General features: G+C 58.7%; 2 protein-coding genes across 4 annotated transcripts in view; both read right to left on the reverse strand.

The window, feature by feature from the left end:
* CERK (ceramide kinase) overlaps positions 1–9,544 on the reverse strand; it is a 39,063-nt gene extending 29,519 nt beyond the window's left edge. For all 3 annotated transcript variants that reach the window (XM_081311233.1, XM_081311232.1, XM_081311234.1), the window contains exon 1: positions 9,264–9,544. In XM_081311233.1, coding sequence (XP_081167359.1) covers positions 9,264–9,396 — 133 coding nt within the window. In that variant the 5' untranslated portion in view covers positions 9,397–9,544. The remainder of the gene's footprint in view (positions 1–9,263) is intronic.
* A 531-nt stretch (positions 9,545–10,075) lies between these two features.
* LOC308658504 (uncharacterized protein) lies at positions 10,076–24,718 on the reverse strand. The gene is made up of 8 exons (XM_081311238.1): positions 23,131–24,718; positions 21,657–22,049; positions 20,835–21,025; positions 15,716–20,588; positions 13,505–13,584; positions 12,998–13,102; positions 11,692–11,788; positions 10,076–10,167 (listed from the first exon to the last, which is right to left on the reverse strand). Exons 4-8 carry the CDS (start codon positions 15,791–15,793, stop codon positions 10,165–10,167), a joined length of 363 nt encoding a protein of 120 aa, XP_081167364.1. The 5' UTR covers positions 15,794–20,588; positions 20,835–21,025; positions 21,657–22,049; positions 23,131–24,718; the 3' UTR covers positions 10,076–10,164.
* Between the last annotated feature and the right edge of the window lie 290 nt (positions 24,719–25,008).

Raw genomic sequence — 25,008 nt, forward strand, 5'->3', positions numbered from 1 at the left:
TGCTGCCCCGAGAGTCTCCCACGGAACCTGCCACTGCACAGCCACCCACTGTGCCCCTGAAACCTCCTCCTCAGGTGGCCCAGTGAGCACCCAGCAGGTCTGACAGATGTCATTGCTGTACCTGGGTCCCCCAGGGGCTTCTCCCACCCCCTCAGGATGTAGCTAGACCCCTGCCTGTCCCCGCCCAGCATCGCTGTGTCCTGCCCAGCCTGCCCCAAACCATACAGGGAGCACACCCCGACCTCAGGGCATCAGTCCTGCAGGCTCTGTTGGAGCCCTGAGAGCCGGAGGCTGGTCCCCGCCCAGCACGGCTCCAGGGTCATTTCACCCTGACCCCAGGCCCACGCTGCCCAGATAAGGCCAGCGTTCCAGTGGCCTTGCCCGCTGCACAAAGAGCTGTGGGGGCGTCCACAGGGGCGTCCCCAACACCGAGTCAGCCCGGGACCTCTCTGGCAGCAAGCTGACTCTGCTGGCTTACCAGAGGCCTGTCCCAAGAGCAAGGGCCACCCTGAGTGTGACTCGTGCCAGCGTACGAGAGGCAGATTCCCCACAACACCCAAAGGTAGATGCCAGGGTCCTCGTGCCACAGACAAGGAACCAACGTGAGGGCAGATGACTCACCCAAGTCACCACGGGCAGCTTTGGGAAATCTACCAGGAAGTTCTTTCCTTCACAGTCTGGAGCGCAGGGACCTGTTACTCAGATGCCTGCGTCCTGCCCCGGATCACCTGCCCAGGTCTCGCCTTCAGCAGAGTCCCATCTGGCCAATCCTTGTCCCAGAGCCTTCCCACCACCACATGGGACACTGGCCAAGGCCTCCCCAGAACAGCCGCCTCGCAGCACCGGAGCTGGCTGGGGGGACAGCCGGAGCAGGCGGCCAGCAGGGCACCCATTTTACCAAGCCCCACTGTAAACAGTCTGCACCTCTCTGCAGCGCAGCCATCACGAGCCTGCTGGCCGAGCGCAGCCAGGCCCTGATTTTCAGGCCCAGACAGCGAAGCTCACCTGACCGTCTCTCACCTCTGAACCCTCTGAACGGGTCTTTCCTCCAACAATGGGAGGACCCACCTCCAGGCAGTTAGTACTGGTTCGAATACCAGGACTGCCCTGACAGTGCATTAGAATGTCCTCCTGCGCAGGCCTTCCCCAAACAGGAGACCTTATAACCAGACCTTGGTGAGAGTGTGCAGCTCTGACAACAGATGACTCCCCTGCGCCCTCAGGACCAGCGTGGCTGAGGCTCGGGGCGCACCCCTACAGTGCAGGGCGGTCAGAGGCCTCGCACTCCAGAAAAGCCAGGGCCTGGCTCCCTATTCTGGCCAGTGCTGGAGTTTGCAACGGCCCTGTCTGCTGACCACTGCAGCACGGGCAGCCACCTGGCCACGCTGGCGGGGCCCACTGAGGGGACTCCGAGTTCCACCACCTGTTTTCACCCCATTCTCTGTTTCTGGCTCTGAGTTCCTCCGCGGGCTTCCCGGTCCCTCGAGGGCAGCAAGGTCTGTGGCGACACAGGTGCACGTGCACATAAATACACAGGTGGACGGGGGCCAGAGGGGCAGGACGCGCTCCTCTGCGGGGTTCCTGGCAGCCATCTGGGAGGCCCCGGGGCCTCAGGTCTCATGGGGACACGTGACAGAACAAGGGCACGCTGGGAGCTCTGCTGTGGGAGAGCAGGTGAGGAAGGGGCCCCTTGCCCTGTGCACACCAGCCTAGGCAGGGGCACCAGCCACAAGGGCTCCCCTGGGGCAGGACACCTGGGGGTCACATTTCCTGGCCACAGTCACACAACGCCTTCTGCTATGTGAACACCTGACCTCATTAAAATGACAGGCGAGCATTTGCCTATGAAGACCACTGCCCAGTGCCACTGGACCCAGAAACACCTGCAGGCCGCGGTTCACCTGCGGGGCTGGGTGCGCAGCTCAGGGATAGAGCACATGCCTCGCAGGCTCAAGGCCCTGGGCTTAATCCCCGGAAAAATAAACAAAACCAAAAAAAGCCCGTCACTTAAGAGTGGTCACACAATCCTGCCCTGTCCCAAGGTCCTGGTCAGGTGGATCCTCCTTACGCTGAGACTGGCCTCCGGTGAGTCAGCCTGAAGCCCGGGGTAGCTCGCAGATGCCCTGACATGCTGGGGCTTGCGTGCTAATGGCTTGCTGTGCTTGGAAAGGAGTGTCAAGAAGACCTACTGGTGGTCTCAAGCATCTTCCACACCCAGGGTCTAATCCACCATCACCCACAGAGGCCACCACATGGCCACAGATTCCAGAACAGAAAAAAAAACAGTCCCAGACAGGACTGCAGGAGCTTTGCACGGGTCCACAGAGCACGGGCACAGGTCCTGGAGGGGACGTCACAGCTCTGCTCCGGGAGGGAGGGCATGTGGTGCACAGGTCCTGGAGGGGACATCAGCTCTGCTGCAGGAGGAGGGCATGTGGTGCACAGTACCCCCAGTGCACAGTGTGGGCTCACTGCTCTGACTGTTGGCAGAACACACAGGTGGTCACCTACGGTCCTGCCTGTCCCAAACCTCCATGGCCCTTTGGATAGACCCAATTATAACCCTACAGGACAGACAAGGACACAAAGGCAGCAGAAAAGCAAGCGGAAGCCCCTGCAAGGCCCCCTGACAGCAGGCCAGACGTCGCTGGGGACCTGGGTGAGCTCCGCTCCTGACTGACCAGGGACTGGGAGGGTGCTCCCAGCTGTCCCCAGCATCCCTGAGCACCCGCATGTGACGCACCCCTGGGACCCAGCTCTAGGTATGAGTGGGGGCAGACGGCTGCTGGACCTCCTGCCAGGGCCGGGTGAGTGGCAGCACCCAAAACCGCAGTGTGAATTCAGAGCAGGAGGAAGGCCACACCTTGGGGCAGACCAAAGTGGCCTCAAGAGACCGCGACTTCCGCTGAGAACAAAGGGCATTGTAAGTCTCGCCCACACACGTGTTCCCCTGAGCCGAATGTCACTTAAGGTAACTTTCCACTCCTAAACACGAAGCCAGGACCTTGCCGGAGTCAAACCCTGCTGCCAGGGCCTGGGCGTCCAGCACTCACTGCCCCTGCTGCCTGGAGGCAGCCTCCACCAGGGGATGCCGAGGCCGTCCCCTCACAGTCCAGCTTGCTGTGTGAGGGGGGAGTGGCACCAGCTGTGTCCCGTTTGATTTTTATGTGAAATCTTCTGGTTTTAAAATGTTGGCTACAAGTCTAAAGGGAACAGGGAGACTCAGCCCGCCAGGCGGACACACCCACCACCCCTGGAGCCTGGGGGCCCCGGGCACAGCCCTGGTGCGGCTGATCCTGGTACTCTGAGCCCGAGGTGGCAGCAAACCCAGTCCCCGAGCCATTTCTCCAGTCTCCACCCCACCCCACCTCCCTCCTCTTCCTCACCAAAGTCTCTGTCTCTGGCCTCAAAGATGCTACTTGTTAAGGGGGACGGATGAAGTCGGGGTCAGGCCCTGAGGTCCAGCCCAGCTCCGGAGCCGCCCAGCTGTGCACCTTGGGCCCCTTGCTTCACTTCTCTGTGCTTCTGTCACTTCGTCTGCAAAGGGGGGTCCGCGAGCATTGATGGGTCGTCACCAGGAGCAAGCCTGGTCAGGGCTAATGAGTGGCAGCTGTCACTGGGGACCCACTCCTCCGACAGCACACTGACTCACACCGTGTCACACACACAGCAGGTTCGACACCTTCTGAAGAAACAAAAGCCACCTGGGAAGGGGCAGGAAGGGGACCGGGGACAGGACTGAGCTAAAGAGGGACCCGGAGGGCAGAGGGCAAGCGGAGCAGCCAGGTTCCCACTGCCCGGTCAGGCAGGTGGAGGGGGCGCCAGCTGGGCACAGCTGAGGTCCAGCCCGCCGTGCAGTCCCGCTCTACCTTTCCAGATCCTTCCAGGCACAAGTCCTGGGCCCTCTGCCCTCAAGTCCCCCGCTGTGCTGTCCTCCTGGGGGCAGTGGATCCCGTGACCAAAGAGGGACCCCTGAAGCCCACACAGCTGCCCTCAGTGCAGGCCCCAGCCTCCATTCACGGCTGAGTGTGCTGAGCCTCTACCCTGCAGCAGAGGTCGTCTAGACAGGAGGCACCAACAGGAAACCCTGCCCTCTGGCACCAGAAGTCAGGAGCCATACGAACCAGTCCACCACTTCACCCGCTTAGCCTCGGTGCCCATGCTGTGGAAAGCAGGGCTGGCAGTACGGGGGCAGGGGACCTGCACAAGGAAGTGAGACCTGCAGAGGTGCTGCAGGGAAGAGCCTGGTGGAATTTCAGAACTGAACACAGTGACCAAACAGACAGTGTGGGGAGCGTCCCCGCAGACCCAGGGTCCGAGGCGGCATCAGCCAACAGGAAGATGAACGCGTCCAAAGGACACCCAGACAATGACAGGTCCTCAAGGACAAGAAGGTGAGCACAGAGGGGAGACAGACTCAGTGCCACTTCCTGCTGCCTGGAGTGCTCTCGGCTGTGCGCCAGGGCTGGAGCCTCACAACACCCAGTGGCTCTGAACGCAGGCGGAGGAAGCAGGGGGCCCACCGAGCCCCACAGGGAGAGCCACCGAAGGCTGTCCCCTCTTCACTCCCAGGTACCTCGCCCCCCAGAGACCCTAGGAGGGACACCCGAAGAGGCCATGGCGATGCTGGGAAACCGGAATGGGCATTTCCCCACGTCGATCACATGTGTAAAACGTTTAAGGCACATAGATAGATCAAAATAAAATCCTACAAACACCTAAGTAGCGCCCAAGGCAGTGGGAAAAGGAAAGAGACGAACGAGAAAACAGAAAGCAAACCAGACGGCAGCTTGACCCCTCGCATCCGCAGCCTACGTTCTGAAAAGCCCAGCTGGTCAAGGGTGAGCCCATCCACAGGACTGAGGCCATCAGGACGGGGATTTCATGCTGAGAAATCACTGTGAACCTCAGGGCGAGAGCCGTTGAAAGTAAAGGACGAGGACAGGGACACCATGCAGACACTGACCAAAAGGAGGCGGGGTGGCCACATCAGCATCAGACCAAGGGCACGACCAGAGACGGAGGGGTCCCCGCACGAGGACATCGTCCCCCATCAGTTGTGGACATCACCCCTCATCAACTTACTTACGCTGCCTTACAGACACCGGTCCCCAGGTTAAAAAGCCAGCATGTTCTCTGTCTTTTCTGGATCCCATCTTGGTCAGGAAGGCCTCCCTCCATTCCAAGGCTACGAATTGTCCTCTATTTTCTTATGAGGATTTACTTTTACATGCAAATCTTAAATCCATCTGATTCTGAATCCAGAAACTTTCTACCTTTAAACAGTAAAAAAGGCCTTTGTAGGGGCTGGGGCTGGGGCTCAGTGGCAGAGCGCTTGCCCCACATGTGTAGGGCACTGGGTTCGATCCTCAGCACCACATAAAATAAACAAATTTAAAAAAAAGATGTTTGTAATGTTCATGTGGTAAAACGCTGGACAACACGACTAGGAATGCCCCGCCTCCTACCTGACCACCAACCGGAGGGAAGGGGAGCAGAGGCCGGGGCACCCTTACTGCACAGCCCCAGGTGGAGATGGCCCGAGAGCCAGGAACCAGCATCAAACAATGGCCACTGACACAGAGGGAACTCAGGACACCGGCAGGGACAGCACCGCTGCACTCCTGAGACACTGGCAGAGGGGCACCCCCCTGGGGAGACAGCAGGGCAGAGACAGCCACCTGGGGACGGGTCTGGGTGTGGCTACTGCTCCCTGTCTCTGCTGGGAAAGCTCACACAGTGGCACTTATCAAAATTGAGTATGCTCGTAAAACATGGGGACTCCACTGCATGCACAGACACCTCAATAAAGTTGTTCTTTTAAAATCATGTTTTAGGTTGGCACCATGGTGCACACCTTAGCTCCCTGGGAGCCGCAGCTGGGGTGAGTCGGCTTCAAGTTCAACTAGCCACCCACTTTGAGAACCTCCCCACCCCGGTTTCCTGTTTTCAGTCTGCCCTACTTCCAACCAGGCGGGGCCAGAGGAGCACTGCCGGCTCAGCCTTCTCAATGGAGGCCTCAGCCCGCAGAGCCCCGCCCTCCGCGCTGCTAGTCCTTCTCTCTGCTGCCGGGCCCCTGTCACTTTCCCAGCTGGGGCCTGGGGAAGAGTGTGTGCCTGGGTTCAGAGCCCGCTCCCCACTGCACACAGCTTCCGGTTTTCAATCTGAAACAGGAGAAAATGAAAGAGCAGATGAAAGACCTGGCCTGCCTCCCCGCCTGGTGCAGTGTCCCAGCCCATCCCCGGATTCCAGGGCTGCCTCCTGCGTCCTCTCACACCCTCTGGGAGCCTGGTTTTGCACAATCTCTCCCTCCCATCACCGACCCAGTCAATCCAGGTGTGTCTGCACCTGGGAGGAGCAGGGCCAGGAGCACCACCCACTAACATTAATTGAATGTCCTGTGAGTTGGCTCACAGTCTGCCCTACTGACCCCACTGACCTCAAATGGAGAACAATCTAACTCGGGCCTGATTCCCTTCAGGGACTGCAAAATCAGCAGGGAGAGAGAGAGACGGTGGCTGCATCCAGCACTTCTGACCCACGAGGCAGCCCAGGCCCCTCTGTCAGGACCATTGCTGTCACACCAGGAGGCTCCGTGACCCTATGTAAACGCCCCTGCACACTCAGCAGGAATGAAGCAGTGACCTCTTCAGCAGAGAGGAAGGGCAGGTGGCGGTGGAAGCGCTGGCCACCAAAACCAGCAGACTAAAAGCAGACACTGTCACCACACCCAACCCAGAATCTGGGGTCCGGAGACTGCACTAGTGGCTGGCCACATGTGCCACACAGAACAGCAAGCAGCTGCTTCCCACCCACACATGCCCCTGGAGGGGCTTCGTCCACGTCCACGTCCACTCAGCCGCTCAGGCACAGGGGAGGCCAGATGGCCAGTGGGGAGGAGCGCGGTAGCTGGCACTGGGTCCGGGAGCCTGGCACCCTGCCGGGGCAGGCTCTTCAGGCCCCTGAGCTCAGTCTCTTCCCTGCTGAAACTAGGAGTGGCTCCCCACCGCAGCCATGGAGTCCAGCATGACAGGACAGAGGCCCTGTGGTGTGCACTCAGTGGGCGCTCGGGGAGACCCTGCCCTCACTGAAGCCAGAGGTTTTCAGAAAAGCGCCACCCACTTGGGCCCCAGGCCAGACATCAGTGTCACTGGCACAAAAACGGAGAAGTGCGCCCTGGAAAGTGGTGTTGGGAGGTCGGGGGTGACGTCTGAGCACGACCTTCTCCCAGAGGGGACATGAGGGATGGGAACCAGACCAGTCTCAGCCACTCGGCCACAGACAGGCTCTCCAAGCCCACTGCTGCTGGAAATCGGGCGCAGGTTACGGCTGCCCCTTGACTGACCCCCCCCAGTTCCCCTGGGTCCCCAGTCCCAGCCCTGACGGCCCACCACAGACACCGGGCTGGGCTGCAGCTCAGTGCACAGGCTCCAGGCCTAGCCGCTCCAGGCACTGGATTTGGATCCCGGGGCTGCAAAATGAATTTTAAAAAGGCATCTCACACTCAGAGCGGCCAGCAGAGCACGTGACCACCACTGTCACCCCCGTAATTAGAAACAAAACCCTCATCTGCCATCGGGGGGCCCTCTCCAGGTCCGGATCGCCAATCCCTCCACACGAACCCTGTGGCCACCACGATCCCCACCTGAACTGGGCCCAAGGCCTCCCAGGTCACCTGCCTCATCCCTCCTGTCTGTTCTCCTTGCACAGCCACAGGAATCCTTTGAAAAGTCCCTTCCAGGGACTCCCATTCCACTCACAGTAAAGGCCAGTCCCCACTTGGCCCACAAGACCCCAGGGGACCTTGCTCTATTTTATCCCCCACCCAACACACACACATGGCCCTCATTCCTGTCACATTGGCCTCTTGGTGTCTCAGGGCCTTTGCACTTGCCACTTGTTGTTCTGCCTCGTTGCACTGATCCCTCCCTGTCACACAGAGTGCCCATCTCTCCAGGTCTCATCAAAGAAGACATGTATGTGAGGACCACTGGACCATCCTGTGCCAGAAAGCAGTCACCCCGCCTGGTCAACCTGGACGCTGTCTCTGTGGGGCTCTTCTCCCCAGGGGCCTAGCTCCATCAAACACACCTGTCTCTGTCCCCGTTTCTCCTCTAATGGAAAACGCCCCACTGCAGCAGTGGCCCGTGTCCTATAGGACCGGCCTGGCCCATCCTCAACAGGCACCCAGTGCAAACCTCAGGGGCAAGCGCATGGCTCAGTGGTGAGGCCCGCACTTTGCATGCCCCCGGCGGGGTTCCATCCCTAGCACCAGAAAGAAAACAAAAACAAAAACTGGCAGAAGAGGGAATGGATGAAGCTCACCACCCCGCACTCCCCGGCCTGGTTTCCTCTGCCTTGCTCATTGCTACCCTCCCTGTCCAGTGGCCACCTTCTATAATCCCCCTTCCTCCCGGGGCCAAATGACCTCTCCTTTATAAGCCTCTGCCAATCTGTCGGCCACCAGACAACACTGCACAAGGGCCCAGGGAGGGCAGCCTGGGTCCTCTTTCACGCCACCCACTGCACCAGGGCCCTCCAGGGAGGGGTGTTTTTTTCATGTTTAGCTAAATTAGGTTTCTCCAAATCCCCAGGTCCTCAAGGTGGGCAACCTGTTGCCCCCAAACCACCCCACCCCCAAGCAGGGAGCACACCAAAAGCCCCCTTCTCACTGGGGCAAGTTCCTGCGAGGTGCCTCTCCTTTTGAGATCCCTGGTAAATAGAAGCATCCGTCCTGAGGTTTAATGGGGGAGGGGCCTGGCAGCCCCAGGGAACCTATCCATGACCAATCTCCTAGCTCTGACCAGGGGACAGATCCCGGCTGTCGACTGGCTAGAGGGCCCCCAACGGGGGTCTCCACCACAGGAGGGGTGGGGGGCTACCAGCGCCCTCCCTTCCCATCTTCTCTGACATCTTTCTCTCCTTGAGGCTCATTACAGTCCTGGTCCCTGGAGTGTATGTGCCCTCTGCCTGGGGACGGTTCCCTGCCAGCTGTCGCCAAGCACCCAGGCATCCCCTTTCCCATCCCCGTCCCCAGTCCTCTCTACCCCCAGTCCCTTGGCCCGGTCCATCCCGTTCCCCGCCCCCCAGCCAGGTCCCCCCAACCTGGTCCCTGTGCCCTCCCCATCCGGTCCCCCATCTCGGTCCCCCCATCCCGGCCGTCCGCCTCCACCCTCCGGGCCGGCCCTGCCCGGAGCTCGGGCGGCGCACGCCCTGGGCGGACGCGGCTCCGGATCCCCCCGGACCCTGGCGGCCACACTCACCCGCGCCGGGCGCGTCGGGCCCGGGCCCCGGGCTCGGCCACCAGCGCAGCAGCGCTCGCGCGGGCTCCAGGCTCACGGCGCAGCGCTGCCGCTTCACCCACAGCACGGAGCGCAGCGGCTCCGCCGCCCCCATCGCCCCAGCGCGGCCGGCGCGGCCCGGTCGCCGGGCGGGGGGCGCGCGGACGCTGGGGGGCGCGGGACCGTTAGCGGCCCCTGCAGTCGCCGGGGCGGCGGCGCGGGCGGGCGGAGGGGAGGCGGCTCTGCGTCACCCCGTACGCAGGCGGCGGGCGGCGGGGACCCGGGACGGCGCCGGGAGGGGACGCCGCGGGCCAGGTGCGGGCTGGGGAGCGGCCTGGTGGGCGCGCCGGGAGGGGGCGCGGGGGACAGGAGGGGGCGGGACGCGGGGCCAGAGGAGGGGCGGGACGCGGGGCGGGACGCGGGGCGGGAGGAGGACGTGGGCGGGGGTCCGGGGAAGGGGCCTGGGCGGGACGGGGTGTCAGAGGAGGGGACCTGGAGACAGAGTGGGCCTGGGCAGGGTCGCAGCGCAGCCAGGTGCGCTGGCAGCAGCGAGGGCAGAGGCCGGGGCAGCGGCGCAGGCGACCCTCCAGCCCAGCTGGACGCCGCCGGAGCTCAGCAGCGTCTGCCCGGAGGGCGGTAATGACGGGCGGGGTCGGGGCTGCGCAGAAATGCTGCCTGGCAGCGGTGCGCGGGCGTCCGGGGCCATCGGCCGGGCTGTGGGGCCCCGCGGCGGCGTGACCTTGGGCGTCGGTCCTCTTGGATCCCTGGTATCCTGTGGGCCCGGGAGGGGCCTGGCGCTTGGCAGGGAAGGCTTGCTGGAGAAGGAGGTCTCCTTCCCAGGGGCAGAGGGAGCAGGCCCTGAGGACAGCTCTGGAGCCTGCCATCACTAAGGAGGCAGTGCAGGGGGACCCAACATCAGCTGACCCCTCCCCTCCTGAGCAGGCCCAAAGGACAAGAGCCACAGAGCCTGAGTGCTTTGTGGGCCCTGGAGTCTTCTATCTCATTACCCAGCCACAGCATCCTCCTCCTCCCTGGGAGGTATCCTTGACCCCAGATAAAGGGACCCCCAGCACTACATAGGCAGGATCTGTCCCTGCCCTAAGCATGTCTGTCCCCTTTCATGTCCATCTCTGTCCCCAAGGTCAGCACATAGTAAGCTCTCAAATACTGCTTTAGTGGGTATATCTATTTCTAACTTGTCAATGAGGGGTCTTCAGCTCAGACATTCAGGAACTTGTCTGAAAGTACAGGGTTTCTTGCTGGCACAGTGGCAGTTGCCTGTGATCTCAGCCACCCAGGAGTATGGAGAGTCACAAGTTTGAGACCAGCCTCAAAAGGCTGGGGGCACTAAAGGAGTAGTTCAGTGGTAAAGCACCCCTGGGTTTAATCCTTAGTATGGAGAGAAAAAGAGCCCAGGTTTCTGGCTTGGCATAGCCAGGGCTTGCCTCAGAGTGTTGCTCTAGGACTGACAGGAAAGCCTGTCCTCCTCCTGAGCTCTTTGTGTCCAGCCCTGGTGCTGCGGATGCAGGTGGGCGGGCCAGGTCTGGGGCCTGGATGCCGTGCCTGGCACTGGGTGGCTACATGCACAGGTCTGATCCTGCCAGCTCCCTGGGCCTGACTACAGAGCAGGGACAGCTATGAATCATTGCTCCCTAGGAGCCCAGCTCCCACTCAGGCCAGTTGCAGCTAAAGCCCTAGGACAGTCCTGCAGCTTGGGATGGGCCCAGAGTTTGAACCACACCCTTGGGCAAGCTGGACCTGATCTCCCCGGGCAGTGGGTGGATGGCAGCAAGGCCTGCCCTGCTTCCCCCCTCCCACACTATGCTCTGAGCCTTGGGAAATATGGATATGAAACCTCTTTGGAAACCTCATGCCAGTGTGAGACTGACTGGTGCAAGTGCCAAGGCTGCTGTGTGTGGAGGGGTTTCCAGGCAAGGCAGAGTGGGCAGGGGCTTGGGAATGCCAGCCTCCCTTCTGGAGCCTCTTCCTCCTCCTCCCTGTGGCCAGGGACTTTCAGCTTCTTCACGTTTACTCATTCAGTGTCCTACATTGGCCACAAAGTCTTGCAGCCAGCTCGGGAGGCCCAGAGCCCAGGAGGCCCAGAGCCCAGGTCTCAAGGAACTGCGCCCAGGGAGATGGCCACATCAGCCACCAGACACTAGTGGAGCTCTAAGCAGCACCCTAGTGTGATAGGGTCCTAGGATAGACCCTGCCCTTCTTCACCCAGAGGACTCAGCCACTGGCCAGGCCCAGGGTCTTTCCATGGCTGCTCTGGGCCGAACTGCATCCTCCTAAGTCCCAGTGCCTCAGAGCATGACCATCTGGAGATCATTAGTGGGCCCTGCCCAATCTGGTGTCCTCATAAGAAGGGACAATTTCAACACACACAGAGACATCAGGACAGGTGTACCCAGAAGAAGATCCTTCCAAGAGGCAACAAGAGAATGGCCATCTGCAAGCCTTGGGACACCAGCCCTGCCAGCTCCTCGGTCTCGGACCTCCAGCCTCTGTGAACCATAAGGCATAAAACTCAGGCCTTTGAGCCGCTGAGGCTGAAGGTGTGCTGTGGAACCCAGTTGGCGATGGCAGAGGCCTTTCGGCCTGGGCACCATCATCCAGAGACTGGGTGCAGCGGGGCCTCCAGAGCAGCACCCTGCTTCTGCTCAGGAGGAGAGGGTGAGCTAATGAAGGATGTATTTTCAGGGGAGGCACTTCCCATAGTTGAGATGGTTGGTGTTGGACAGGGTCAGGTCCTCTGTGGGGCCTGGTGTTGGACAGGGTCAGGTGCTGTGAGCCATGACTGAACACGGCACCGGAATGGAGGGAAGGAGGCTGCTTTGCCCAGGGCAGCTGCTAGGCCTCCACTGAGTTGGGTCCCCTGGGGCCAACAGGAACCAGGTGTGAAGGCAGCCGGCAGAGCAACAGACAGCCAGTGGACAGTGTCATGCCTGGAAGGCCTGCCTCTGCGTGAGGCCGAACCCAGCTCCCTGAAGCCTCCAGCCACCTGGCTCACTGCTTCCCTGGAGGACGTCTGTCTCCCATGCTGGGCTCTGGCCTCCCACACGTCTGCCTGGGAGACCCTGCTCACTTCCTTAGCCACACCTCCCCTTCAGCTTCAGAGGCCCCTGGCAGTGGGCTCCAGGGTGCTTCTGCCCGGCTGCTGCAGGGCGTCACCATTGCCTGTGTCCCTGCAGCACAACCAGCGTCCCAGCCTGCTGCTGCCCTGGTGTGGGTGTAGCTGGAGCCTAGACCTACATGGGTGAGAGGCACCCTGAGCTGCAGCTAGACCAGTGGCCTGGCTTTAGCCCAGTAGCCCACAGCCCTGATGAGTCAGACCCTGCCCAGCCCCCATCACTTGAGCAGTCTAGAGACGGGGGACACTGGGGTGTCCAGCCTTGGCCAGCACCCTCTGTCCCGAGTGTCCAGGGTCTCTCATGTGGGCCTCCTGGACCCTGAGGTCCTCTCTAGGGATATACATCACCACTTTAGATTCACTAGAGTCCCACCCTTTGGGTCATCCACACTAGAGGCTCCCTGGCCAGCAGCAGCAGCAGCCAGCACTGTCCCTTCAGTGGCCTCTGACCTCCTTCTCCCCTCTCATCCTGGAGCCCTGCCCTTGTGTCCTAAAATAATACTGCTTGCTGAGCTCCCAGGCTTCCTCCAGCAGGACCATTAGACATCAGAAACTGGAAGACTGCTGTGGGGGCCTGGCTCACCTCTGCCCAAGGCTGCCAGCCATGCTGCCCTCTGCCTCTGCCTCCAGGAGGAGTCTTCCAGCACCTTCCATCAAAGCCCACTGCCTGTAAGGAATGTCCTGGGCCCTGAGAGGCCCGCACATTTGGAGAGTGAGTTGATGGTTACAGAATACACGTCCCTATGCTGTTAGGTGAAGAGAGGAGAGTAATTCGCTGGAAATGGGTAGCTTTATTCCTTTTTACAGACCGAAAAACTGAGATCTGCAAAACTGAATTGACCTGCCCAAGTTATACAAAAAGGAAATTAGATGGGTGAGCACTGCAGGCTCTCTGTCCCAGGTGGCAGGGGTCACACTGCCACAGGACTATCTGACATGAGAGGGCAGAAGGTGACAGCCTTCAATCAGTGCCCTAGGCAGGCCTGGCTGCCTGGGGACCCTGTGGGACATCCCTTCTGCCCTCAGTGGTGTGCAGGACAGTTCCGCCTGAGCTGCTTTCACAGAAATAGTTCTGCCCACCCTGACTTACCCTGTGCATCTGGGAAAGCCTGGGTCCAGGGTGGAGCGCAGGTGTTCCTCATGGGGCAGTTGTCTGAGGGCAGATCTGAGCTGGAAGGGCCAGTGGGGTAGGGCCAGTGAAGTAACACCCAGGCAGTGGCCAGGAATCGGGCTTCTCATGCACCTGGGGAGCTGGGAGTAATGCCATACCCAGGGCTCCAAAGGCCAGCAGTGGCTCAGGTTTGTGAGATCCCCAGAGCTGCTTCTGTGACCTCTGCAGTTGGGCACAGTCAGGATGCCTGCTACTCTGCTAAGTATTAGCTCATGTAATCCTCAGGTTTTACTAACTTCCAGGTAAAGAAATAGTCCCTAAAGGTTAGGTGCCTGGGCCAGGCGTAGGACTGGGAAGGAACAGAACTGTCAGGTTCAAAGCCTGCCTGCTTCACCACCTGCCAGCATGTTGGCTCCCTGGGGAGCATCCTAGGATTGGACCAATCTACTGTCCCCAGAGAAGGATATCTGCCCTGCACCAGCCCCTCACTAGGGAAGAGGCGTGTTCCTACTGGGTGAACTCAGGGCCCCTCAGGGCAGGCGGGAAGTTCCTCCTTCCTGTCCCTGCAGCTAGAAGAAAGATGGACAGCTTCATGGGTCCATGGTACACAGCATTGTTAGAAGAAAGACCAGAAGTACTGGCAGGCACCTTGTGTAGAAAAGAGAAAACCTGCTTCAAACAAACTCGGGAACGTGGAGATGAATCCCTCTAAAGGAAGGACAGTCTTAGAGCATACAAAACAACCTGTGTGCAGTCAACAAACTGCAAACGGTAAGTATTGGATCCAAAAATAAAAGCAAGAACTAACAACAAATTAAATAATAAAACAAAAAAGCAAAAAAAAAAAATCAGGAAAAAAAGCAAAAAGCACCTCAAAAATGGATCCCAGGGTGATCTTAGAGATGTATTGAAATGGGCTCCCAAGAAGAGCAAAGAAGACAAAATGCCCTGGCCCCAAGAAAAACACACTCAAAGTGTCCCTGCAGTGATGGTGGCCTGGAGGACACTGCAAGGCTGGAGAACCCCAGGGCCAACGGTGCCCCGCCCCCACACTCACAGTTTGCCAGGAAGTGGGAGGGGAGCCTGAGGAGCCAGGATGAGGGAGCAGGGAGCTCCCCTCCTCAGACAGGGAGCCCTCCTGAGAACAGTGCTGACCTGGAAACCAGGGGACCTTGCTCTGCACGCCACCTTCTGCAGCCTAAGATGCAGCTCAGGACACCGGACTCCTTCCCTGATCTCCCCCGATGCTTCCTTCCCCGTTGTCACTGGGCCTAGAAAACCCTCCTGGTGTCCCCTTCCTGCCTCTGTGCCTATCTGTCCACCCGTTGGCCTCTCCCAGTGGGCGGTCTCAGTCTAGCAGGGGGAGAGTGAGTGGTGAGCTGACTGCACTCTGTACTGCAACCCTTCCCAGCTCCTGTGGGTCAACCTTGGTTGGCCTCCCCAGCTCTGGTCCTCTGGCCCCTGCCCCACCCTTGGGTGCCAAGTCCCTGCTCTTCTGGGAGTCGGACCTGGTCCTTCCAAGTGCTACATGCCATGTGCTGGGGAGCATGGGGACAGGTCGGCCTGCATGCAGCCGTGGGCCTGTGACAAGGTATGGAAGGGTGGAAGGTGATGGTTGCAAACCAGAGGCCCAAGGGGCCAGGGGCCTAGTCTTTCTCATTTTTGGGGTCCCTGGTGCCCACTCAGAGCCTGGAGAATGGTAGATACACAATAAAAGATTGTTGAATGAATAGTAGAAGAAAATACAAGCACAGGAAGCAGGGGAGCGATTCCCCCCTTAGTCCTGGATGCTGAGCCGTGGACCTCGTGTGTGTGTGTGTGTGTGTGTGTGTGTGTGCGCGCGCGCGCGCGCGCATGTGTGTGCGCGCGCGCCACACTACTGCCTCAGCCCCGGCCCTGTTTATGTTTATCATTTGTTTGTTTGTTTTTTGGGTACCAGGGATTGAACCCAGGGGTGCTTAACCACTGAGCCGCATCCTCAGCCCATTTTATTTTTCACTTTGAGACGGGGTCTTGCGAAGTTGCTTAGGGCCTCACTAAGTTGCTGAGGCTGGCTTTGAACTCGGATCCACTGGACTACAGGTGGCTGCCAAGGTGCTGGGCTCCAGTGAAGCAATTGTGAGACCACATTGAGTTTAAATCGGGGTTGTTTACAGAAACACTGATGGGGACAGACGTTAGGACACCCACCGTGGGGAGTGAGGCCGACCAGGCAGCTCCTGCATGCCACAGCTGACAGAGCTGCTCAGCTCCAGCGTTGGCTGCCATGTGGGAGCGTGGACCCTTGTCCCCAGTCTCAGAGCTGTCAAGAGAAGCCAGAAGCCCACATTTTTATGTGAGCTCTGATGATTTTTAAATCTTGCAATTAATATGATTCTGAAATAGGGAATATTTCTCAGGATAACATGGTGGGATGACAAAACCCAGATGCAAGCCAGAGGAATTCAGAGGCCTCCGTTTGTGGCCTTGTCTTAAAACTTCAGAGAGTTGAGCTGGACTGCAAGGTCATTATTTGTAATAGAGACGGATGAATGCGTCTTGGCGTCGTGTGTATGTGTGTGCCCCAAACAGTGAAGAAACAAAACCACGGGGGAAGGCTGTTAGAAACACAGGAGGAAGTCAGACACACACACCAGGTGGGTGTGGGCTCGGCAGGCCGCTTTGGGAGGTGGCACCCTAGTGCACAGAGTCCAGAGTGCTGAGCTCACCCAAGAGACAGGAGCAGGCAGCACATGGGAGCTGTAGCCCCAGCTGCAGTGGGTTAGGGGACAGGAAAGGTCAAGGGAAGGGCCAGGGTAACCGGGACCTAGAGAAAGTCACTGGCCAATAGTGGCCAGGCCACACACCTGAGCCCAGCCGGCAGCCTACCTTTGTTGGATGTAGCACACATGCCATACAATTCACCCCTTGAGGTCACAGCCCTTTGGCTATCAGTGGATTCAGATGTCGGGCCACCACCAGCCAGGTGGCTTCAGAACACTTTCTTCTCCCTGGGAAGGATGCCTGTGCCCATTCTGCCCTCCACCTGCTCTGTGCAGACACTAGCCTGCTTTCTGTTCTATGGATCTGCCTGTTCTAGACCTTCCATATTAATGGAGTCATCCCACCCAGGGCGTTGTGCAGGCTAGGCAGGTGAGCCACATCACGGAGCCTCACCCCCTGTCCCAAAACATGGCCTTTGTATCTGGCTTTTTCCACCCAGTGCCTTAGTCGATTCCTGCTGCCATGGTAAAATACCTGAGGCCGGGGGTTTATGAGAAGAGACATGTATTGCTCACGGTTCTGGAGGCCAGGAAATCCTGACGGAAGCAACAGCGGGTTGGGTGTCTTTGTGAAGTGCCGTTCCTCACAGAGGGTGCGACTGGCTGTCCTCATGTGGCAGTAGCCTATTGAAGGTGAAACGTTTCTCATTGTGGGTGTTTGTTTTTGTGACAATAGGGATCTAACCTAGGCCCTCATACATGCAAGGCAAGCATTCTACCTCTGAGCTACATCCCCAGCCCTCACAGTGGCCTTGATTTCTATTTTCTCCGTTGACTAATGCTACGGAACATCTCCCCATGTGCTGGACAGCCATTTATACATCTTCTTTGGCAAAACGTGGGCATTGCCATCATGCACGTGGTTCTCTATGTGGTGCCTATTTCAGGTCTCAACCCGGTCATGATTACTGCTATTTTGTAAAAGCACTGCTGTAGAGCTTTCTGGGGCTCTGACCCAACAGAGCCTCCACCACTGGTTCTATAGACCCCTACTGTGTGTGGTGCTGTCACCCCAGCAGTGTAGACATCACTAATCACTGTGGCACTCAGTGATTCATCTACTGGGTCCCAGGGGATGGCCAATGGGACAGGTTTCTGTCTTGAGGGATTATCTCACAGAGATGAGAAAAGACATGAATGGACCTCGGTCTTCAAGTGCTGCAGTAGAAATCTGCATAGGGAGTGTGGGGTCCAAGTGGGGTGCATTAGTTCTCCCAGAAGGATATTCCACACAGAGGTGGCTGTGGAGATTTGGGAGTCTAATAAATAACAGCCCAAGTATCCAAAATTGGAAAGTGACAGGTGTTGGCAGGAATGTGGAGGACCGGAGCCGTGGAGCTTTGCTGGAAGGAAGGAAAACGTGCAGCTACTGTGGGCAGCAGGGCGGCTCCTCAATAGCTGAACGTAGACCACGTGAGCAGGTGATCAAGTGCGAGCAGGGACTCTCAACTTGTGAACTGTTCAGAGTGGCACCAGTCACAGTAGGCAAAGGCAGAACCCGTCGAGTGTCCATCAACAGATGAGTGGATAAACAAGATGCGGCCTGTTGCCCACCGGCCACCAAGGGAGCAGAGCTCTGACACACGCAAACAATGGATGATGCTGAGGGGCAGGTCCCCGCCCGACTCCAGGCACTCCCAGCTCTGGCTCTGAGTGTTTGGGGGCTCTGCGGGGTGGGCTTCCATGACTTCCAGGAGCCCCCCCCAGAGGAGGCACACCCAGGTATCCCAAGCTGTCTCGGGCGACCAGCTCCTCTTGCTTTCAGTGCTTCAAGTCCCACGTTCAGGGAGCCTTTCTGTTCCAGGCTCTTGGTCACCCTAGTTGTCCTGATTCCAGGCTCGGGGCCTTCCCAGGGTTAGAGCCAGGCTGGCTGGCCCTGGGCCATGGAGCTCTTTCTTTATTGGACTCATGTGGGGTGGCACCAGGAGGGTGACCTCATTCAGGCTTAAGCTGAAGTAGAACAGTGGTGCCAATTAGCAGCTGCTCAGAGCAGAGCCTGCGAATGGGCCATGGCCTCTCTGCTGACATCCTGGGACATGGAAAGTTCTTCGTGCAATCTTCTTTCCCTGGTGGGTGCAGTTGTGAGGATGGCCCCCCTCCATGGGGACATATGCTTTTTCACTGGGTTGGGGGCAGGGTTGGGACAAGAACCTGCATGTTTCATGTGCTCCCCAGGTGATCTGGACACAGGGGGTCCTCAGATTGCAGAGCCAGGCCCAATAAGAGGCTTGCCTTGCTCTGTCCCACCCAAGGACAACACCCTGAACCTGCTCTGCACCAAGGCCCAGGCCTGGGCATTTGCTTGCTCATGACCCCCACCCCCCAGAGGGCAGCTGAGAGGTCAGTGCCTGGATACAGCCTGGTGGAGCTGGGAAGGTCCTGCTACTGCTGCCACTGTGAGCCAGCCTGGGCCCCTGTCCATCCCAAACTTTGGCCTCTGGCACAGGGGGACGGATGCAGTAAGGGAAGAGCCCTGGCTGGGAGCTGAGGGACCTCTGTGGTCCAGGTTGTGCTCTGCTGGCTAGTCAGATGAGCTTGCCCGTTTCCTTCCCCACGTTCAGTCCCCTTTCCCTTGAAAGCAAACTTGAGGGTTGAGGAAGCCAGATGGTCTCTCAGGGTCTGACCTGCTGACAGTAGGGCCTGGAATGTGCTTCTTGGAGGCCCCTCACATGACCTGGCTCTTTGTGGTCAGGGCCCAGGCTGCTCTGCTCCTCCCATAGGCAACTATTGAAGGATCTGGAAGAGGACTGACCTGTCTTGGAACTGACCCTCTGACTCTGCAAAGTTCCTGCAACCCCCCTCCCCCCCTCGGAGCCAGGGGTAAGAGGGGGAGCCAAGAGAGGCCTCCTTCCTTTGTACCTTCACCTGCCCTCTCCCCGAGACAGCTGCCCTCTCTGCCATGCCTTTTCCTCCGTCTCTGTCCTGTGTCCCTCCTCCTCATGGGGTCTGCTCACTGTCAAGAGTGGAAGGGTGGGCCTGGGTACAGCACAGCACATGCGTAGCATGCAAGAGGCCCCCGGGTTCCAGGCGCAGCCTCACAGACAAAACAACAATAGGTTGAGGCCTAACAGGAATAACTCTGCCTGGGAGTCGGGGACCTAAGGCTGCTTGCCTTATATGTAGCCTTGGTTTCTAGACCTCAGCCTGCCCATCTGCAAAGTGGGGGTGCAGGAGGATGAATCTAAGGTGCCCACCTGCTCTGACTCTAGGCTCCTTGGACTCCTCCTCAGCCTCCAGTCATTGGGTGATGTCTGCTGTTTTTGTTATTAATTTTTAATCTTGCGACTTCCCTGGGAGCGTCATGTAGGAAGGGCCAAGTCTCGAGGTGCACAGAGCTTCCTTTGTCTCAGGCCTAAGCTTTTGCAGGAAAAAAAAAAAGAAAAAGAGAAAGAAATCTACCCTTTCATTTACCCTCTTCCTCTCCCGATAAGGAAACAGGCTGCAGCGAGGATGGCCGAGCTTCACGGGGTCAATTCAGAGCCACAGGAAGGTACTTAGGAAAGATCCTCCTCGGCCAGGCTGCCACCGTCCTCTTGGCCGCGGCCTCCAGGGGGGCTGAGGGATCAGCTGACACTAGGGCAGGAGTTCTCTCCAGGAGCTGCAGGTTGTCACTGGAGGGAAACTCATCTGTTGCAGGTTGCAGCCACGTGGGACTGGGCCTTGTGGAGGACCCACTCTGTGCTCGGGGGAGACTTGGAGGAGGAGTCAGCAGAGGCAGGCGTGGGCTCACCCAACTTCACACTAATCCAGGACTAGCCCCCGATGCTGGCACCATTGCAGGTTCCTATTTATTGCCTCATTTGATCTGTAGAAGGTCATGTGCGGTGTGCAGGCTGGTGGCTGCCACCCATCGTACAGACAGAACAGGGCGGCCCAGAGCGGGGCTGCGGCATGCCTGGGTCCCATGGAGTGGGGGCTGCCTGACCCCTGGCCAGCTCTGTCTGCATCTGCCATTTCCTGGTGTACTGTGGGTGACCCAATGCCTGGGACTCAAGGGAGCCCCTAGATGAAAGCAGAGGGGCTGTGGGGCACCTCACAGGGCATGGTCAAGGCTTTCCCAGGCGTCCAGCCAGAGTCCAGCACGGTGTGGTGCTAAGGTCCCAGGGCAGGCTCTAGGAGGCTGGCACCACCTTCCTGGGTGGACAGCATGAGGCACTGTGGTTCAGACATCTTCCTGTGCTGGGTAATACAGCAGCCAGTCTCTCTTTCACAAGTTCCCAGCCCTCTGTCACCAATGCTCCCAGCCCTTGTCCGTGCCCACCATCGCTCTCAGTGGGTGTGATGAATCAGCCGCACACTCCCTGGGAGGAGAGGGCAAAGGCCATGATTCCAAAGATACCAGACTCCTGCTCAGGAGGAGGGGGGGGCAGGCAGTGGGAGGGGCACTGTGGGAGCAAGCCCTAGGAGTTGGGAGGCTGGAGGCCTTGGGGGGTTGGTGTCTGTCAGCATGCAGTGAGCTCTGCAAGTGAAAGGTGGGGGACACCAGCCATAGATGAAGAGGCACCCCGAGTGTGTTGAGGGCAGAGAGTACCAAGGAGCCCGCCAACCTGGAGCGGCCTGTGGCTGGAGCACGGAGACTTTCCCACAGATACGGGTCCACTGCTGTTTCTTAAGAAGAGCCTCGTGCCGTGGCCACACACTTCTGGAGCAGGGTGGTCCTCAGTGGTGGTGGAAGGTCCCTGGAGAAGGCCAGTGGGAGTCAGGGGCCCTTCCTTCTGCACAGCCGTGGGCAGGACACCTGGCGGTTGAAAAGCCAGGTGTGCCTGAGGCCGGCAGGCATGAAGAGGCACCTGAGGTCAGTGGTTGACAGGAGTGAACGAGGAAACAAGGAAATGGGCAGGGCAGGGGGTGTGGCGTGCACTGGGCCAAGTCCCAATATGTGCTCTGTCCACCATGCAATCCTGGCCTTGGCCCAGTGCCTGAGAACTGTCCCTGCTGGGACCTGGGCCACAGCTCAGCTCTGATAGCCCCTGGGAACGAGCCTGAAACCCAGAACCCATGAGGGTGGCCCCATTCAGCTGCTCAAATGACACTTAAGATGACAGAGGACCTTCAGTGACCCTCCTCCCTTTCCCTTCCTCCGCCCTCCCTCCAGCTCCCCCTCTCCCTTGACCTGTGTTAGGGAGGGGCATGCTATCATCCCCACTTGCATATGGGGAAGATGAGGCCCACAGAGGGGCTCAGAGGTGCCACCACCACTTTCTCCCTCCCTTTCTCCTGTACCCACTAAAGTCACATTCTGTACCAGGAATAGTCTGAGGTTGGGTCTTGGGTCTTCCCAAGTAGAGCCAACTTTCCTGGAATTGCCATTCACTGAGAAAACAGCCGGCCCTGCTGGGGAGCCAAGCCCCTTCTCTTTGATAACAAACCTGGCATCTGAACCCTGAGTCCTTCGCAGGTCGCTGTGGTCACAGGCTGGGCTCTGCAGTGGAGCTGGATGAGGCCCAGGAAGGTAGGCAAAGACTCTAGGCTTTGGGCTGAGGTTCTTCAACCCTCCGTGACCCTATGGGACAGCGGGCCCGGGTTCTATCCAGTTCATTTGATGAACATGTCCTGAATGGCCACCTGCTGCTACTGACCAAGTGGTCTGGAGGTGTCCCGATGAGGTACAGAGGAAAGGTTGTCACCTGTTGGTAATCCCAGGGGCCAGAGCGACGGGGACAGTGAGGAAGAGCTGGCTTGCAGACTGAGCTTGCTGCAACCACGTGCAAGATGTGGGCTCAGAGCAGGGCATTGAGGGCGTGGCAGGCAGCCTGAGATTCCTGTTGGTTGGGAGGGCCAGGGTCACTGTACCCTGCAGAGCCCCCCCCCCCCCCGCCCGCCTGCATAGCTGGCCTGGCTTCTGCCCCTGCTTACCAACACTGCCCACACATCGCTTGACATTTAAAGACTTGGCTCCCTACTGCCTTACACAGGAGCAGGCGAGGGTTGCTGGACGGGAGGGAGGACTTGGGGGATTTCGTGCAGGCAGTCGAGGGGCCCCTTCCTGGGCTTTCACATGATCCAGGATTCTCTTCTCAAACACACTTGCATTCTTACTGCTCAGGATCCACCCCGGGCAGCTTCAGGGTCCATTCATTCTGGCCAGGGCTTGCTCCTGATGGGCTGCAGGTGGCTCACAACTAGGCTCTGCCCTGCGCCACCTAGAGATGGCTAGGAGACATGGCAGGCCCAGGCTGGCCCATGAGCACAGGCCTGTGGTCTCCTGCCTCACCACCCTCCCCGTCTGTTCTGCCTTCACCACCTGGAGGCATGGGGACCACGCTGGCTCAAGGAAGTAAGTAGGTGAAGCAAGATGGGCATAGGAAGCTGGGGGAGCAGAGGGCTGAGCCCGCCCTAGGAGGGGTGCTGGGGGCTCCTGCACAGGCCCAGCCCAGTGTTCCTGCACAAGGCTGTCCCCTGGAGACTCCCCACCACGCACCACCCTGCATCTCCCCTGGCCACGTCCCAGGCCCTGCTCACCCCAAACCCAGTCCCTGGCCTCCCCCCTACTCTGCTCCCCATTCTTCTGGTCCCCGGCCCTGTTCTGTGCCTCTAACCCTGCTTCCCCCCTCACCCCTCATGTCCCCACCTGGCCATGCCTGGCTCCAATGTTCTTATGTCCCCAACAAAGCAGCATGGGCATAGGTTTGGAGCCTGGACCATGTGCTGCTCTCTGCAAACTGGACAAAGCCTCAGCCCAGCTGTTGCTGTGCCCCTGGCTTGCCTCTGTGCCTGCCCCCACGCTGCCTGTAGCACCAGCCCCCCAGCCCCCCATGGGACTTCCATCCAGCTCCTTCCCAGGCCATGACCTCCAGGTCTCCAACTGCCCAGAGGTGCTGTTTGGGCTGGCGACCTACCCACCATTGCCGTCCTGGTCTGCAGGATGCCAGGGATGTACGGCAGGCTCTGTGTCCCCTGTCCTCAGTGCTTGGACTGGCGCGGTCAGCAGAAACTGTTCTGGTTCTTTGGCTGTGTTCCCTGGGGAGTTAATGGACGGTGCGGCTTCTTCCCTTCGTTCCAGGAGCAGCTGTGGGAAGTCTGGGGAGGGCGTTGCTGCGGGGCATCCTGGTTACCGCTGGTTGCTCAAACAGGGGTCATGTCCCTCACAGACTCACTATCCACTCTGCTTCTCTCACACTTGCTCAGAGCTTTTGGTTGATAAAATGCAATGTCTGAGGGGATTCCCACCGCCTCCCTGAGGGACACATGGGCAGGGTCCTCACCTCTCCTTCACAGGTGGGAAAACAGGCTGGCAGTATTAGGACATGACGGTGGCCACTGTAGTCATTAGTGGGGGACTAGAACACAGCTTGCAGATGGTCGGTCTGGGCCCCCTCGGTGACCTTGTGCAGTTCTGCCTGAGTCACCGGGGCCTGCTGGCTATGAGTCACACGGACTTGTGGCTCCCTGCACATTTGCCAAGGGTGGGGGAGGGGACCCACGTGATGCAGAGGATCCTGGGACCCAGCTTGCATGGTCGAGGGAGGAACTGTACTGCTGACTCTATTTCCTACCAGCGGTGTGGCCTTGGCTAAGGTCCAGCATGATGGAGGCAACAGTGAGTGGGCTCCAGACCCCATGCCCCTCTCACTAGCAGTGGACTTTTCTGTCACTTAGTCTCATGAAGCTCCAACTTTCTCATCTTTAAAAATGGCCCTGGAGGCGACTACATTGCATCCTGAGCAAGATGCTGTGGTCTGCTGAGCTTTGAGATGCCAGACAGAGTCGTACAGTGCACATTGGAAGGGGACTGAGGGGTTGGGGAGCCCTGGGCAGGAGTGGAAGAGTGAGGCCCATCCGAAAACGGAAGGGGTGAGCCCGAGCATGATGGCTCTGCTGTCTCCCCCAAAGCCTCAGTAAAATCAGTGCCATTCTTTAAAGTGTTTGGTTTGATTTCCAGTTTCTCCTGGATGCCACAAAGTTGACCAATTTTAATTAAAGTTCTTTTCCTTCTGAGGATTCCTTTGCCTCCTTGCCCTTCCCCTTTTCCAACATCACTACTTGGCAGCAGAATGTGCATGTGGATTTAATGGAAGGGGAAAGGGAGACAAAGCAGAACAGGTTTGGGTACATCCTGGCTACTCTTCCTCAGTTGGATGGGAGGGTTGGCTGTCGGCTGCCTGTCTGGGCAGAGGGCTGGGCACATTTCTCATCTCTGAGGGTCACGCTCCCTCCCCTTTCTCCTGCCTTTCCTTCTGGTGAACCTGATGGGGTGGAAGTTTCTGGTGTATAGCATTTACCTGACCTGGGAACCCAGGGGAAGGATAGCCAGCTTTCCTCCCGGTCCAAAGCCCACACCAGGAAAGAGGACTCGGGGATCCAGGAAACACCAGGAAACTTCAGTTCAACTCAGAGCACGTTCTGAGGCCACAGCATGGAAGACTGACCTTGACCGTGTTTGGGGGAGGGCCTGCCCAGCTGCACTTCTTCACAGACACAGTGAGCAGCTGGTCTACTGCTGAGCATATTCCCATTTTCTGGGACATTCCTGTAAGAGGGGAGGGAGCCTGCAGGGCAGGCGGTAGGTGGGAGTAGATGCCAACTGCTAATCATTGTCAATAAACAGAAGTAAGAGCAGTTTATATCTGGTCTCTAACTTTCTTAATTTTCAGGACTATCACTGAGAATTTTTAAGCTGAACCTTAAGATGTACATATTTATTTATAAATTATATACATATTCCTCTATCAATTCATGTGTCACTAGACAGGGTCCGAGGAGGTCCCTCCAAGGAGGTAG

Source organism: Spermophilus citellus (assembly GCF_964194105.1).
Source record: "Spermophilus citellus genome assembly, chromosome: 10".
Classification (NCBI taxonomy): Eukaryota; Metazoa; Chordata; class Mammalia; order Rodentia; family Sciuridae; genus Spermophilus; species Spermophilus citellus.